The following is an 18,643-nucleotide window of genomic DNA, read 5'->3' on the forward strand; positions in this document are numbered from 1 at the left end:
TACTGAGTGTCCAGAGTTTTTTAGTCCAGCTTGTGCTGACATTTTCGATGAATCGTTTTGAATGCTTTAGACCTTCCAGTGTTTTCCACTCTTGTTGGTGTTTAAGTTTGGTGTGGTCGTTTATGGCATTCTTCATGGTTCCCTGTGAATAAGTTTATCTTAGTAAAATGTTACAATTTTGACGAATCGTAACACTTGTAACTTTTTTGGTACAGGGGACTGGAGTGACGCATACATACTCTTACTCTTACATCTTGTCTGCTATTACATTTAAAAAACCTAAACAACAATGGGGAACAGCGTGTGGAGCTCTGCTATTTCCAGTAATTTATATAGGTACTTCACCGGCTTTAAAAAGCCATGGTATTCTTGTGGTTTATAGCCTCTCAATCAGTCGTGTGCGAAATTATATTTGAAGTTTCACGGTGAAGGAAGTTAATGTTGTGTGTGAAGTTCCCAATTCACCAAGCCCTCTCATTTTATGAGTCCAGCAGTTGGACGAGTATAATTATACCGGAGATCATAATGTTTTTTTTCTTTAATTGTATATTGTAGTTTTTAAGCATTTTATTTATAATTATTTATTTTGAAAAAATTACTTTCTGCCAAGTTTCTTGCGGCGCATTCTTCTTGGCAATGATGGTATTTCCGAAAGCGCTGGTAGTTTAAAAAATGACGTGTAAAAGTGCCCATTGCGGCCTATTTACTGTATAAATGGTTTGAATTTTGAATTTACTTCACCAAATAAAACTCCAAACAACGAGGAGATACTGAGGTAGGTACGATTGGTTTCCTAACTCATGTATTTCGTATTAGGTACTTGCTTAGAAAAGTGAAAATTGTTAGGGCTCTGACTATATACTAGGATAAAATACAAAATACGAAATACCTACTTCATACTGACTTTATATAATTACCCAACTAGGATATCAAGTTTCGTGCTAACGCAGAAAACCCCACTGAATTATGTATATGTACTTTTGACTGATCACACCATGTATCGCCATATTTAGCCACAACCGCGATAAGTCGGAATCTTTAATTGGTACTAAAGCGAAAAATTATCCTCCGACCATAAGGTAAAAGCCACACCAACGTCACAACCCCATTTCATTCATTCATACGAGTATATGCTGTGTGTGAACATAATATCGCCATAAATAGGTTTTCTCAAAAATGTCCGTAAAAGTTGACATTATTCTTTACATATCAGAAGGTGAAGTGCATAGTTTATGGTCAGCGAAAAATTAAAAAGTTAAAAAGATTGCAGGCGCGCTAGCTCGACATTAATGAATTAGCGCGCCTGCAATCAGTCACATTTTTTTTAAAGTTAAAAAGGCCATGGAAATGTGGGCACAAGTCGTATACAGCCAAGTCTAATGGCCGGTATCAGATATTTTTTTGGAACTCCGGACTTTTTCTATTGAGTCTGAAATAGCTTGTGGTGTTTTCGGTGGAAAAATACACGTGCAGTTTATTTTTAATAAAAAAAGGCGGGAAAGCATAAGAAAAATATTGGAATAAAATTAAATTTTATAATATATTTTGAGAAAAATAATAATAATAATAATAATAATAAATAATAAAATAATAATTAAAGGGAACTTAATATTTTAAAGGGAACTATAGGTCTATTTATATAAAACTAATTCCTAGCTTTAGCTAAAATGCAAAATTATTGTGAAAGACTGTTTGTTTCTAAATAAATAAATAAAAAAAAAAAAAAAAAAGTTTATTCTATTTCAGAATTATTCACCATTTTTGAGAAAAGCTTTATATTAGTCTCGGCTGGAATAGCAATTGCTGGCTTCGTATTAGTTTAACGGACTCGCAAGCTCGTCCGTTTAATACTCATACTCAGCCAGCAATTGCCTACTTCCAGGCTACGACAATAATCAACTATTAAGTATACCAGTATAGCGTGACAAGTGAATAATAGTACTCTAGGAACGTTAATCGCACTTTATGGCCGAGGCAATGTCAAGACTCGCGTGGGTTACCTATTAGACCACTAAACGCTTCCCAGGATACGTTTCATGCTAATAACAATTGGTGCGACTGAATCATATGCCCGGCGAGTAGTAAAAATGAATCTTTTAATTTCGCTACACGTGAACATTGGGACACGTGTTTTAAATTTACTAATGCCACGTAATTCATCACTGCCACCTGTTCTGCAACATATTACGCCTCATTTGTATTTTTAACCGACTTCAAAAAAAGGAGGAGGTTCTATGTTCCAATGTTTGTATTTTTTTTATGTATTTTCACCGATTACTCAGTCAATTGTGGACCGATTTTCAAAAATTTTTTTTAATCGAAAGGGTATTCTTCTGAGGTGGTCCCATTGTCACCAAGTCAAGATCTGATGATGGGATCCTAGGGAAATCGAGGGCAAACCTCAAATTTTATAGGCACACCTATGTCGATTTTGGCATTTTTAGCATTAAAATAAGCATTTACATTCAGAAAGTATCATTTGGTAAACTGAACCTGATAAAGAAGACCGTGGATGACCAATGCAACTCGTCAAAGCTAAGTAATGCTCGCTCGTCTATAAACGATCATGATTAATATACCTAGATAAGCGACTAAGAAGAAGCTTTAAGTAAATGATTTTTTCGAACTGATCTGATGCTGAAGCCGGAAGGTAGGCAACGGAACTCTGTTATAAAACTACGTAACTAAGCCGTGTTTGGGTTTAATGGAATCGTTGCGAGATGTACCTACTTTGGCTACAAATCACTAAAAAGTGAGAAATAAAGAAAATTTTTAACAAAAAAGTAAAACCGACTCCAAAAAAATAACAAAAAATGGAACCGACTACTAAACCCTTGAAAATATTTTTATAGGTACCTACTAGCTCGAAGTCGGTGACTCAGCACGACCCAGCAGGAGCAGGATGGATTGAAACCCATAGTATGTAGGGGAGGTAGACGACTATTGTTGTATTCCTGCTGGCTCGTGCTGAGGCACCGACTTCGAGTTAGTAGGTACCTAGAGGTAGAATACTATTTTCAAGGGTTTAGTTGTAGGTTCCATTTTTTTTTATTAGTGATTAGGGCGAGTTCATGTATCTTGTGTACCTACATAAAATATTTAAGTCATTGTGCATTTTTTAGCTAAATTATTCCATTGGGTATGTAGGTTACATACCAGATATTTGTATTAATAATACGAATATTTGTTCTCGGGTCCTAATTGGATGATTATTATGTATTTGAGTATGTATTTATCTATATTAGTATGTTTATTTATACGTTGCTTAGTATCCATAGTAAAAGCTTTGCTTAGTTTGGGACTGGGTCAATCAATCGGTGTCAAGGCGTTCCATCATATTTATTTATTTTGATTTATGATCTGTATCTCATTTTATTACAAAACCGATAACGGGCCATTATTCGAGCGTTTCGACCGCCTTACTTTCGTGGTCACATTTTTCACGAATTGGCTGTAGATTTTGAGGTCATTTTCGATTATTTCTTAGAATTCCTGTAGGTACCTCTACCAGATAAGTACCTTTTTTTTTTCAAAATCTTCTACCATTTTTACAAAAAAGTGACCCCGAAAATGATTAGGAACAAACGCTCAAATTATGACCCAAATAGGTACATTGTTACATCGTTTTATTTTTTCAAATCCGTATTGCAATAATCCTGGCAAATTAATTGTTGCCAGGACATATCGATTATCATTTCCGTTGCCAATTCCGTTGGCAATTGCCGATAGATACGGGAGCTGCCGCCGCTTACGACCGCACCGCCATGTATTAACTAGGTACCGCTAGGGGACCGCGGGTAAGCGGCTAGGGTTATCAGATACAAAATTGAAAAGTCGAGACATTATTGTCGCAAAAGTTTGTCTTTTTCGTAAGGCCCAAGGCAAGCAGGCAGTAGGCGAAGACGAGTGATTCGTAGCTTGTTGTTATTCGGCTCGCGTCGGGAGCAGAAGTGCGTTTTAGTGCGTCTTCGCTCGGCCGGGTCGGCTCGGCCGAGGTCGATGAAATGTAGTACTCGGCCGACAGTTCGTAGCAAACGCTTTAACATCTATTTACAATATACTATAGGTACTTAGTTAAAATTTTCCTACTGTAAATAGTATTTCATTACTTTTGAAAATTACTAAGATTATGAATGTTTTTGTTACAACGTGTCTTACCTTTTAAGCCGACCACACACGCTAGGTTTTGCGTGTCAGTTTTGCGTGTGCAGCAATACCAACAGGCTCGACCGAGTTTCATAGGGCACACACACGTAACGACAAACCTGCACAAACTCTAGGCCGGCCACACACGCTAGGTTATAACCGATGTTTCTGCCAGCACAGTTTATTAGGCAGTCTATAGAGCAAAATTAATACATGGAGTCTTAAAGTCCTGACTGGACTTGTCCTGGATGGTAACCCTAGTCACGGCTGATTGATACAATTTCGCGTCAATGAAGCGAATGAAACCCGGCTGCTGTTTTAATTATACTTATTGGTTCCTCATTCCCGCCTCCGTCGCCATCTGTTTGTAGCCTAACCGTTCAATATTTTGCTGATACCCAACCGCCGCCACTAAACTGAATTGACATTGTGACAGATATTTATGGAATATAGATTTGAGTGGATGTTTTCTGATTAACTGGCCACCTGATATATTATTGTGCCAATGATTCATTTGCAAGTCTGTTCATGCCCGTTGTAAAATTAAAATCGTTTTACATGTCTATACGTCTCACCTTTCGTCGGTGAATCAGACTACGAGCTTTTCATCTATGAAAAGCTTAATGACCGATCTATGAAATTAAAGATAGATAAACAAACATGTTTTTTATATTTTTTTTATTAAAATTAAAGGTATTATCCGATATTCTAAAAAGCGAAATTTGACAATAGGGTTAGTAACACCTAAGATACAACACGTGTTTTTACTACTATGTCTGTTGGTTTCAAGTTTCGCTTAATTATATATAATCAAATACTGGCGGTGGCCTCAGACGCAAACAAAACATCAGATTACAAAATGTGGAATCATAATACGGCATTGACTTCTGCCATATTTGCCTCCTCTTGTCTGATTGATTATCCATTGGTTTATTCCACACGGTCTTTCTTTGCGTCAACAACCCTGGCTTTCTCATTCGTTGTCGCCACTCGAGGACTATTGTTACTCCACGGTTATCTGCTCTTCGAGCGATGTGGCCTGCCCATTGCCACTTTACCTTACTGGCAGTGGCACGGCACCCCATCTAATTGAATAGTTTCCTGGGTTAAAAATAGTAATTTTATTATACAGTTTGGAAAAAATCTACGGGCCCTGGAGGGCAACTACCGTAAATCCTTTAGTTAGCTAATTGTACTGAAAGGAAATATTCTTTTATTTTTAAAATGACACAAAACTGCATTCAAAGATCTTCTTAACTTCACTTGTCTCACCCGGGAATCGAAACTACTAAAAATTAAAGAAATAAACACTCGCTATTTTATTATACCAATCGATAGGATTATTCATCAGGATAAACTTTGTCTAAAAAACATTTGGCCTTACATACATCTGTTATACGTGATACCATGAAATTATATTTACATACGAGTTAAAGTACTGTACAGGAACTAAGGGTTGCGGTAGAAAATGTTATTAGGAACATATACCACACTTTGCAAAGTGCTACACGAAATGAATTTCAACGAAGATTCAATTTCTATATCCAGAACGAGGGCGGGGTCATTTCAAACAACTGATCAGTTAAATTATTAAAACTGTTTTTCTTCTTAATGTCCGTCTAAGTAAAAAAAACATGTTTACGTGTTCTTCATGTTGATGATAAAATGAAATTAATATTAGTTTTCACTTTTTTGTTTCAAACACCAAATGTTTATTAGACAAATTTTATCCTGAACAATAATCTTATCGATTCGTTTAATAAAACAGCGCGTGTTTATTTTTTAATTTTTAGTTAGTTTGATTCCCGGGTGAGACAAGGGAAGTTTAGAAGATCTTTGAATGCAGTTTTGTTTCATTTTAAAAATAAAGGAATGTTTTCTTTCAATACAATTAGCCCATGAATTTTTCCACCCTGTATATTCTTACAGAAGCCGAGAAGTAAGGGGTTGCCGGCTGAATACATATAGCCCATTCTAGCTTGTCTATTGGTAAACACCTCTTGATTCCAGCGTGGGAGGGCGCGTCAAGCGGTAAGCGCCCGCGCACGCCACTGCTGTGCCGCGTGTACTGGCTCGCTCACACCATCGCGACGGACTTCGCGGTCGTCATCACGCTCGTCTACTGGACGCTAGTGCATGATCCGAGTAAGAATGCCTAAAGCTTACATACATTTTAACGAGATCCTTAATTCGTTGGTGGCTAAATTGGTTCGTTAGTTCGTTGACATTGACAACAAGTAATATTTTTATGCATGTAAGAGTAATATAAAGCGATATCCGAACCGCTTTATAGAACTTGCTGCTAGTGATTCGACTCTAACTTCCGCTGTATATAACGGCCAGCGTTGGCGTAATATTTTAACGAATTATACTATTAGGTAATTTACCACTCGACCAACTGTCGATCAATCGCCGAATTAACAGTTCTACACCAATCGATCAATGGATCAATCGTTTATCAACCGATATCTGTCGATCAGCCAAACCTACCACAATAATCGATCGACGTCGAACAGTAGCATCTATCGGCTGTCGATCAATACTTTATTGGCCAGTATCACTCGTTCAGCAAAGCCTACCGATATCGATCGATTGGTGTGGTTATAGGTACTCTTATGGGATAAAGTCGGCATAACTATGTCATTCACCAGAGCTCCACGAGATCAACGCGCTGAATCTGCTGGTGCACGGCGGCAACTCGGTGGTGATGGTGGTGGAACTAGCGGTGACGTCACACCCGGTGCGCGCGGCGCACGCGCTGTACGCCGCCAGCGCGGGCCTGGCGTACGGGCTGTTCAGCGCGCTGTACTGGGCCGCCGGCGGCACCGACCGGCTCGGCCTCGCCTACATATACCCCACGCTCGACTGGAATAAGCCTGGTACGTTAATGCCCGCTGCCCGCTGCCCGCTAGCCCGCTACACACCTGTTGTATTCTGGCGATTCCAGTTTGCACATTTTTTTGTAGGTACATTTGTACTAATTTGTACATTAAAGATATTTGAGAAAAACTGCTCTCACGGTCATAGCTTTTAGAATGTTTTCCTGTCTATCTCTTTGTTGACTAGCGTGAACTGGAATCTGGGAACTACGTAACAAATTTTCGTGGCATTTCCACAGGTACATTTAGACTTAGAGGCTTACGCAACATAATGGAACAAGATGCACTTTCTATGAGAAGTATGTTAACGCATGCAAAGAGGCGCTTTCCTATCATGTGCCATAAAATATGCACAAGCTATAATAAAACTCCGCAAACGCAATTTACCCAAAAGAAAATGTAACTGCCCGCGTGAAACTATGGCCCTAGCCCTCTTATTCTGAGAGAGGTTTATGTCCACTGTCCAGCAATGGGTTGTAGGTACGGTTAAGGACTTTAATTTCTGACCCACCACGGTGGAACCTTTTCAAAGGGAAAGTCATTACGATTTTCCTTGTTAATTAATGCGATGTCACTATGACGTTTACTGTTAATGAGTTCCGTGGTGGGTCAAGGATTAAAGTCTGGGATGATGATGATGATAACTAACTGACTACTTAAGGTCACAGCTCATAACAGTCACCCGGAACCCGACCAGCACCGCCTCGCCTCGAGCGGTTAGTATTCTTCATATGGATTTGTATGGGCATGCGCTCACTACATCAACTCTGTAGCATCACCGGAACGCCTCACTCACAAGGCCTCACGCACGAGCGACGAGTGGACCACTCGGTGACAGCCCGCTGCTCGCCGCCATAGTAACTACTAGTAAATTCGTGGACCACGCGAGTTCCACTCGTTGTCAACGCGGTGTCCACCCGTGGACCACCTGTCGACAAAGAGCCGACGACGAAAGTCGAGGCGGTGCTGGTCGGGTGCTGGGTGGCTCTAATGAGCTGTGATCTTTATATGCTACTTATATTATAAATGCGAAAGTTTGTGAGTGAGTGAGTGAGTAGGTTGTTACTTCTTCACGCTGAAACGGCTGGACAGATTTGGATGAAATTTAGTATGTAGATAGCTGGACATCTGGAATAAAACATAGGCTACTTTTTATCCCGATATTCCCACAGAATAGAGACAAAATCTCGAAACAACATCCGCTGGGCTTAGAGTCATGAAATTTGACATGATTGTTTTTAATGTAACGTCAATGAAAACCACGATTTTATTTTCGGGAATTCCCACGAGAATTTTTTAAAATCCCGAAATTTCAATTCAGCTGCTGGATCTTATGATTGACGTGTGCGAAGCCGCGGGTAAACATTAGTATCAAACATCTTCCATTGCAGGGTCGGCGTTCGGCTTCGTAGCCATGTGCGCGGTGGTGATGGTGGTGGCGCACGCGCTGGCCACGTGCGCGGCGGGGCTGCGCGCGCGCCTCGCCGCCCGCCTGCGCGCGCGGGACCGCGTGCCGCTGCCGCACCACTGAGGGCGCACCAAGCTGGACTAGCGCGCTCGCGGTCTTTTATTAATACAGGGATGCTTTGTGGCAAGATGTTTAATACCTTAAGGGGCTGTTTCACCATCCATTAATTAGTGTTAACTGACGGTTAAATGTGATGCAGTCTCCGTCTATTCGAACAAAACGAATAGAGATGGCATCACATTTAACCGCCAGTTAACACTAATCAATGGATGGTGAAACAGCCCCTAAAGCTGCGTTTCCACCAATAATGTGCGAGGATGTGTTGCGAGGAATGCCCTTGCGCCCCCCTAGAGATTCTTAAAAAGTTGCCAAATGTAAAGCAACCAAACCAAAGTCCTAAGTCTGTGACTTGACTTGCTTGATCGATCATTCCCAAACGTCGAAAAAAAGTAAAAAGCTTCATGTGCTCTCGACTTTATTCTCATTCTCCATCGGCTGGCGATGCCCTTGGGAATGTGGTTTTCATTAACCAATAGAAACGCTTCATTTACCTCGCCTCGCACAGCACGTCTCTGGTGGAAATAGCTGAGCGGAGCGAGTTGAGGTAAATGAAGCGTTTCTATTGGTTAATGAAAAACACATTCCTTGCAACATATCCTCGCTCTTTATTGGTGGAAACGCAGCTTGAGGCAGCTTACGCCGTCTAGAGTTAAGCTTTCCTGCAGGGCTACTACGAAACTCGAAACTCGAAGTTCGTATCGTACCGTCGCTCTCGCTCTCGTATTAAATAGTATAAGTGTCAGAGGGACCGCACGACACGAACTTCGCGTTTCGAGTTTTTTAGTAGCCCTGCTGGCGTGCATTTAGTAGGCAGCAATAGGTAGGGCGGTGACTACCCTGCTGCGGGGATGGCGATGCAAACTAGCGCTGCCTACCCTGGAATTGACCCAATGCACGCCTATTGACGCTGTTTATAGTTAGGTAAGGTACCTGTGTATCCTATTTAGATTGGTCAGTAACTCTGAAACTATAAGACATAGAACAGAAAGATATTATATTAAGGATCCATGTCATTGATTATAGTGACGTAAAAAAATGCATTCATAGAATTTTAAAAAAACACACTGCCATTATAATTACTTTATTTTTCTTTCTTCAATACGACCGGGTTCAATTTCCGAACTGAGTAAGTATGTTTTTATTTTCAAATCTGTTAAGTAAATCACTTTTTCTTGTCATTCATTATAAATCGATGGCATGGTTCAATAGATAATATATTTTATATGTTTTTGTTTTAGAATTACCTATAGGTACTGACATGACTGTTTTAAACTTTTGAACGGTAGCGATGCCTATAGTTGTCAAGAGTTATCGTGCCTCCACCGCCATCGATCCTTAGGGTCTCCCCACATTTATCGACACGGAATTGGCAATAGCAGATAGAGAAAAGCTTTTTCACTTCTCATGCTCGTAAATTTCGTGTTTATGCTGTATGTAGGCGACATAAAATGACTTTTTATGCTCGAGTGCATAAAATAAAATCTTCATCTAAGACCAAGGTAATCAGGTGTCAACAGCCACGAAACAAAAAAGATTCTACATCTTTACAAAAAATAGTTTATATAAAACTAAAAATCCATGACATCAATCAAAATAAATCAATAAAACTAAAAAAATATAATATATAATAATGCATGAAAAATAAGAGGTATATAGAAAGTGAACAATTGTTTCCACTGTTGCTATTTAATTTCCTCGCAATCTAAGTGAAAAGCAGAGTGTAAAACTCGAGCATTAAACCCATTTTCTCCTTGTCGTCTATCCACCTCCGCCGTACCGGCTCGGGTGGCTATTTGAACGTCTTGGGTAAAATGGCTCGTTTTAAGCTCTTGTTGTACAATCTACTATATGTCCACGCAATAAAAGTGAAAAAGACATCACGCGTCGACGCGTCGACAGGCGTCGGCCGAGCCCATCCGAGCCAAACCATGCCTTCTTTAACTCTTATTGCGTGGAAATAAAGATTTTTTTCTAGCGGCTTTTGCCGATTCCACGTCGATAGATGTGGGTCCCTTATGGTCGTTCGAATTACATCGTGTAGTATACCTAGCGATAGCGACCTACGGGAGTATATGTATGTGTGTCTGTATGTATGCGTTTGCTCAAAGTTCAAATTCGCTTTTGGCATTATAATGACAGATATGATGAAATGGATCCGGAATATTTCACCAGATGGTAAAGTTGATGCTCAAAATATACAGTCGACTAGGTACTAAGATATCTATACGGCCAAAGTCACAAAAATATTAGTACACGATCTTATTGTCAAGTCAATAAAGTCGCGTATACATATTTTGGCTTTATCAATCTCTTTGCAGTTGACTGTACCGCGTCAAAGACGAATCAAGTATTCCGATGAAAAAACTTTAGGGCCGCTTGAGCGATCTAGGTTAAAAAAAAATAAACCTGGGTGACAGTTCCATGCATTTAGGTATATACTACTTAACAACCCTGGGGTGGTAGTTAAACTCGGTGTTATGTGGTTAAATTTGATCCGCGCAAGCCCGTCTTAAGGGGTGTTCAACCAACCTAACCCAACCATCTGCTAAAATATTTCTTTTAAAACATCTTGTATACCTCCGAGGTTAACACAGGGTTAAGTAGTGCAAATATATTTAGAAAGAACTATAATTTTGCCTTACTTAATCCAGGTTTAATTATGTATTTAATGTTTAACAGTAAACGGCGCCATTGACAGAAGAATAATGATGGCACAGCTGTTAGGGTTCTCATTTGCATGACTTTTGTGATACGTCAACCCGATATAGGGTTATGGACATTCGTTCGCAATAGCAAATAAAACTCAGTATTCCTAAAGTCACTTTATATACGCTCTCTACCGTATACATTTCTTTACTCGTTGTAATTTCTAATTCAATCATTATAATGGCACCTACAGGTGAAAGGTGTATTTAGGCATGTTAAGTACTTGGCTTGTACTATTTTACCAAAGGTTTGGATTCTTTGTGCTGATAATATTTATGAGTGTATTATTATTTTTTGCAAGTTACCTACTTATACCAAAAACCATCATATCAGCCTTATAATTATACCAAAGGCAACTAATAAGTTTATAATAGCTAGTATTGTTTATTCAATTATAATACTTAAATGACTTTATTAAAGAGTCAAAAATAATGAAAAATGTATATGATTTCAAGAATTACGTATTAGATTAGGTACCTATGTTACCTTCGAAATGTATAAAAGACATAATAATAATGTATAGTCAGTAATATAATATTTAATCTGCAAATGTTAAGTGTTAAATCAACAGTATACTACACTAGTGTACTGTCATAGTGACTCGCTAAAGTATACATTCTTATACGCGTTTGTCCGCTGGACATTTTTAACCTGTGTGCGGTCTACAAAGGAATTCCTTTACCACCTTTAGAGACTGAGTTTTCACCAGAGATGTGTTGCGAGGAATGTGTACAGCACTTGGCAAATGGAAACAGCTGAGCGGAGCGAGGATAGGTGATAGATAAATGAAGCGTTTCTATTGGTTTATGAAAAACACATTCCTCGCACATCTCTGGTGGAAGTGCAGCCTAAGGCTCAATATGAAAACATCAAACACTATATAAATAATAATAAATCCATTTATTTCGGGCAACTTGGCCCATACAATAAATACCTTACAGACTAACATACATATTACTATAACATTTACAAGTCAATGTGACAATCAGCCTTATTGTTTTTATTAACCACCGACGCAAAAAGAGGGGTGTTATAAGTTTGATCGCTATGTGTGTCTGTGTGTGTCTGTCTATCTGTGGCACCGTAGCTATTCAACGGGTGGACCGATTTGAATGCGGTTTTTTTTAATTAAATGCAGGTTTTCTAGTGATGGTTCTTAGATATGTTTTATCAAAATCGGTTCAGCTGTTTTTGAGATATTGAACTTTGAACGAAAGTCGGGGGTTTTCCAACTTTTTGTTGGTCAGGTTATTTGGCATAGGAACGACTTTGAAAATGGTAAAGCACTTACTTGGTCGACTATCCATGGTTATTTTTTGAAGTAGGTACGTATTTTGATAATGTCAACGATTCACGTTATTTTTATATGAAAGAATTGATTTACAAATCAATTACATTGTGGATTTAAGATTAAAATGCGACCCTGGGAAAAAACTAATCGCAATGATCCGTTGTGGGTTCATGTATATTTGTGCATGCATTTATTTGTGGTAGTTAATAATTATACTTCATCATCATCATCCCAGCCTATATACGTCCCACTGCTGGGCACAGGCCTCCTCTCAGAACAAGAGGGCTTGGGCCATAGTTCCCACGCGGGCCCAGTGCGGATAATAATTATACTTATTCAACATATATTATTATTTTAATTTGTGATAAATATTGTGATTAGGAGCTGATCTTTGTTGAACTGGCGTATACTGTATCTATACCTGCATCGTGAATGTAATGCCTGCATTTTATTCCGTAAAACATAAATAATCACCGCTCTAGCTCTATTTTACAGCAGTAAAAAAACGTTTTTTTATTTTTTTCTGTTGCAAAGAAAACGCTAGTGGAATGACAAATTATTAGATAATTTCAATCAAGTATTAGATATATCCCTGGAATTTAACGAGATCAACTCTGAAATAGGTTATTAGAACCTAGGTACTCATAGTACAATGGTATTAGGTACGCATTGGTAGGTATTAAACTTAGCTTAAGCTTCTGATGCCATAAAAGAAATAATAAAACCTAGACCTTTTATGTAATTATTTATAACGCTATAAAATGTAGTTTTATGTAGTTAGTTACATGGATTAAATGTTCCTACTATTAGAAATTTGTAGGCACTGCTGTGAAAATAACGATAAGCAATGATGCAAAGCAATAAATTTTGACTGTATCGGTGAATCTCAAAGGTGGAAGATGGATTATGGGTGTACCTAAGTAATGAGTAACAGAAACTCTTTATCTTACGCATTAAATTATATAATTATGTGCTCATTCGTCGTCTTCTAAATGATCGTTGTGTCCTATTATTGTTAGTTACCTAGTTATGGTGGTGATCAAGGAATTAATAAATATAATTAAGTAAAAAAGTACTTGTATTTTATTCCTGCATTCCTTCTAAACTAAAATCCCATGTATAATAGTCTATGCACATCGAAATTATTTATTCTTATACAGGCTCAGATATCTCCTGCATTTTCACTTTGATTGCCCTGAGTCCAGCTCGCTGCAGCAACAAGATTTCACTGTAATAGGCAATGAACAAACAACTCGAGACGCTCTTATCCCATCAAAAACATAAATGTGAAGTATTCAAACTCAATTCATTTATTTTCATGTGACAAAGACACACACACACACACACACACACACACACACACACACACACACACACACACACACACACACACACACACACACATAATAATAAATGAAAGCCAAATTCAATATTAAGAATATGAGTATTTTTGACTTCGCCAACAAAAGAATTAATATTATGTACCTATAAAGATATAGGTGCCAAGTCCTGTGTAGAAAATCCTGAAATTTTAGCTACAGTCACGGGCAAAGATATCGACACGGCCAAAGTTGCAAAAATATGTATACACGGCCTTAACGTTAAGTGCATAGAGTGCATAGAGTCGCGTATACATATTTTTGCAGCTTTGGCCGTGTCGATATCTTTGCCCTTGACTGTACAAGAACGGGAAACATTCTAAAATGAATTTATGTAACAATTTTTGATACAATAGTACAACTATCTAGGGGACATAGGACATTAAGTCAAGTTAAAGTCACAACAATGTTTGCTGCTTAAAAGCTATGCATTCTTAAATTTAAACAAACTATTGTAACTAATTACTAATTATTATTATTACTAATTATTTTATTATGACTTCACTTGAGATGTAATTCAAGTTCAAGGTTTAATTGGCTAGTTTTATTACCAACAAACCAATAATCTTGAACTCTAATTACATCATAAGAGAAATAAAATTAATTATGTAAATAATTGTATGTTAAAATTTAAGAATTTATGTGCTATAACTTTTCTGTTATGAAATAAATTTCTGGTTACAATCCTACTAATATTATAAATGCGAAAGTTTGTGAGTGTGAGTGAGTGAGTGAGTGAGTGAGTGAGTGAGTATGTTTGTTACTCTTTCACGCTGAAACGGCTGGACGGATTTGGATGAAATTTGGCAAAAAGTTAGTTTATAACCTGGATTAAAACATAGGATAATTTTTATCCCGGTATTCCCACGGGATAGGGATAAAATCTCGAAATAACAACCTCTGGGCTTAGAGTCATGAAATTTGGTATTTAGGTAGTTGGACGTTTGGAATAACAGATAAGTGACTTTTTGACCCGATATTCCCACGGGATACCTAGGGATAAAATCTTGAAATAACAACCGCAGGACTTAGAGCCATGAAATTTAGTACGTAGGTAGCTGGACCTCTGGAATAACACATAGGCTACTTTTTATCCCGATATTCCCCCGGGATAGGGATAAAATCTTGAAATAATAACCACTGGGCTTAGAGTCATGAAATTTGGTATGTAGGTAACTGGACGTCTGGAATAACACGTAAGGGATTTTTTGACTCGATATTCCCACGGGATACCTAGGGATAAAATCTCGAAATAACAACCACTGGGTTTAGAGCCATGAATTTTGGTATGTAGGTAGCTGGACCTCTGGAATAACACACAGGCTAATTTTTATCCCGATATTCCCACGGGATAGGGATAAAATCTCGAAATAACAACCTCTGGGCTAAGAGTCATGAAATTTGGTATTTAGGTAGTTGGACGTTTGGAATAACAGATAAGTGACTTTTTGACCCGATATTCCCACGGGATACCTAGGGATAAAATCTTGAAATAACAACCGCAGGGCTTAGAGCCATGAAATTTAGTATGTAGGTAGCTGGACCTCTGGAATAACACATAGGCTACTTTTTATCCCGATATTCCCCCGGGATAGGGAAAAATCTTGAAATAATAACCACTGGGCTTAGAGTCATGAAATTTGGTATGTAGGTAACTGGACGTCTGGAATAACACGTAAGGGACTTTTTGACTCGATATTCCCACGGGATACCTAGGGATAAAATCTCGAAATAACAACCACTGGGTTTAGAGCCATGAAATTTAGTATGTGGGTAGCTGGACCTCTGGAATAACACATAGGCTACTTTTTATTCCGATATTCCCCCGGGATAGGGATAAAATCTCGAAATAACAACCTCTAGGCTTAGAGTCATGAAATTTGGTATGTAGGTAGTTGGACGTTTGGAATAACAGATAGGTGACTTTTTGACCCGATATTCCCACGGGATACCTAGAGATAAAATCTTGAAATACCAACCGCAGGGCTTAGAGCCATGAAATTTAGTATGTAGGTAGCTGGACCTCTGGAATAACACATAGGCTAATTTTTATCCCGATATTCCTACGGGATAGGGATAAAATCTCGAAATAACTACCTCTAGGCTTAGAGTCATGAAATTTGGTATGTAGGTAGTTGGACGTTTGGAATAACAGATAGGTGACTTTTTGACCCGATATTCCCACGGGATACCTAGGGATAAAATCTTGAAATAACAACCGCAGGGCTTAAGAGCCATGAAATTTAGTATGTAGGTAGCTGGACCTCTGGAATAACACATAGGCTACTTTTTATTCCGATATTCCCCCGGGATAAGGATAAAGTCTTGAAATAATAACCACTGGGCTTAGAGTCATGAAATTTGGTATGTAGGAAGCTGGATGTCTAGAAAAACACGTAGACGTCTTTTTGACCATCGGGTCGATATTACCACGGGATACCTAGGAATAAAATGTCGAAATAACAACCGCTGCGCTTAGAGGCATGAAATTTGGATGTATGTAGCCGTATGTCTGGAATAACACATAAGTACGCTACTTTTTATCCCGATATTCCCACGGTATAGTTTTGTAACTAAGGGACCCCATACATCCCTGTATTATTATTATTATTTCGTATTTTTTTCTTAAATTGTATACTGTAGTTTTTAAGTATTTTATTTGTAATTATTTTATTTTGAAAAAATTACTCTGCCAAGTTTCTTGCGGCGCATTCTTCTTGGCAATGATGGTCTTTCCGAAAGCGCTGGTAGTATAAAAAATGGTGTAAAAGTGCCCATTGCGGCCTATTTACTGAATCAATGATTTGAATTTGAATTTTGCATCTGAATTTGGATAAGGAAAATTTTTTGAAACTTCAGCACTGGGTTTAGAGTCTTGAATTTTGTACAGTTATTCACAACACAACCTCAATGAAGACCACGATATAAAAATTGGAAATTTCCAGGGGAATTTTGTAAAATCCCGAAAATTTCAATTGTAGCTACCACACCGAATAGTTTACGCGTGCGAAGCCGCGGGTAAAAGCTAGTAAATATATATATATTACCTACTTATTAAATAGCAAACATTGTTGTAGTATCAAGAACTAACGGGAAACTAAGGCCCCGCTTCCACCAGAGAGAGATTGTTTTTCATCAACCAATAGAAACGCTTCATTTACCTCGCCTCGCTCCGCTTAGCATTTTTCACTAGGGATGTGCTGTGCGAGTATAGATCTCTCTATTGTAGCCTCTCCGCCATCATAAGCCTCAATAGGTAAATAATAATAATAATAAATTCATTTATTTCGGGCAATAAATGCATTTTACACAAACCTGCGAAGCAATTCAATGGTGCGTGTGAAGTTCCCAATCCGCACTGGGCCCGCGTGGGAACTATAGCCCAAGCCCTCTTGTTCTGAGAGGAGGCCTGTGCCCAGCAGTGGGACGTATATAGGCTGGGATGATGATGATGATGATGAAATGCATTTTTGCAGGTGGTAGCGCAAGGTTTGCGCTTGTGTTGCACAAGTCCGCCCGGATTGCTACCATACCACTATCTTGCTCGCTAATCCTGCAGTAAAGCAGCAGTGCTTGCACTGCTGTGTTTCGGCGTGAAGAATAACTTTGGTGGAAACGCAGCCCTAAAGGGGAAAAAGTAGCTCAAAATTATTCGTGTCGTGTACGTAAATTCGCCAGTTCCTTTTTCTTTGAACCTGGCTGGATATTCTGCCGCGTGGTTAGATAAGTAACTCGTGCTTCAGTATTATTATTTTTAAGCGCACTTGCTCATAACATAACCATCAGTGTCGAGCATGCAGACTAGCTTGGTTGCAACTCCTAAATAAAACCTAAGGGACTTTTTTGCGTATAACGCCTGAGGGCTTTTTCAGCTGTTGCGCGTATTACGGCTTGAAATTACGAACTTAGACTCAAAGCCCCTCAGTCTTCGACTTCGGGTTTCTCTATAGAAACCCGAAAACGAGTCTATACTCTCGTTCGTATTTCATTATTTATCGCCGGACACAATGTACTGTTACAAAAATTTCAAGTAGGTAACAAGAATTTGTATTGAAGCCGTCAAAGGTACCTACCTAAAAAATAAATAAGATAATTTGCTCTCTATGCTCTCTGCGTAGGTAGGTACCTGTTTTCTGTATATCTACTCGTATAGTTAACGGATAGCGTACTCGTAACCTGTCAGTTACATAGTAGACTGATTGACACTTTGCTCTAGCACTGTAGACACTACTAGACAGTCGGTGAGTGGACGGTGGCGCTAATGGTGAATTTGTGTACAAAGTTCTGACCTGTCAAATAAGTTTGTGGCACTGTACATACCTAGCAAGTGTTACCGGCGAGTTTCTTCCTTGGCTTAGTTTTATTCATCGCAGTGGGTAACGATCATGCGTGGAACACGCCGGGGCCGGCGCCTTACGTCACGTGGGTGAATAACTTTATAAAAGCTTTTCAAGCTGACGAATAACGATTCTGGAAATAATTGACTTGATAAATAAATATTGTAATGTAAACTGTGGCAGGAAAGTAAGCCGTCCCAATTCAATGGTAAGATTTATTGTCGCTAAATCCCTTGTATTGAATTATTTGCAACTAGTACTTTAGCGAACGCTTTGCAATATGTTTATATTAAGGCGTTTTAAAATTTAAAACCTTTTAAATAATAAGCCCTGATTAGGCCCCGATGTTCGAAAACATATCTATCAAATCAAAATAT

General features: G+C 38.6%; 1 protein-coding gene across 4 annotated transcripts in view; it reads left to right on the plus strand.

Moving 5' to 3' along the window:
- LOC141438185 (protein rolling stone-like) overlaps positions 1–13,625 on the plus strand; it is a 57,587-nt gene extending 43,962 nt beyond the window's left edge. For all 4 annotated transcript variants that reach the window (XM_074101935.1, XM_074101934.1, XM_074101933.1 and 1 more), the window contains 3 exons: positions 6,157–6,291; positions 6,798–7,025; positions 8,417–13,625. In XM_074101935.1, coding sequence (XP_073958036.1) covers positions 6,157–6,291; positions 6,798–7,025; positions 8,417–8,556 — 503 coding nt within the window. In that variant the 3' untranslated portion in view covers positions 8,557–13,625. The remainder of the gene's footprint in view (positions 1–6,156; positions 6,292–6,797; positions 7,026–8,416) is intronic.
- Positions 13,626–18,643: the final 5,018 nt, after the last annotated feature.

Source organism: Choristoneura fumiferana, chromosome 18 (assembly GCF_025370935.1).
Source record: "Choristoneura fumiferana chromosome 18, NRCan_CFum_1, whole genome shotgun sequence".
Lineage (NCBI taxonomy): Eukaryota > Metazoa > Arthropoda > Insecta > Lepidoptera > Tortricidae > Choristoneura > Choristoneura fumiferana.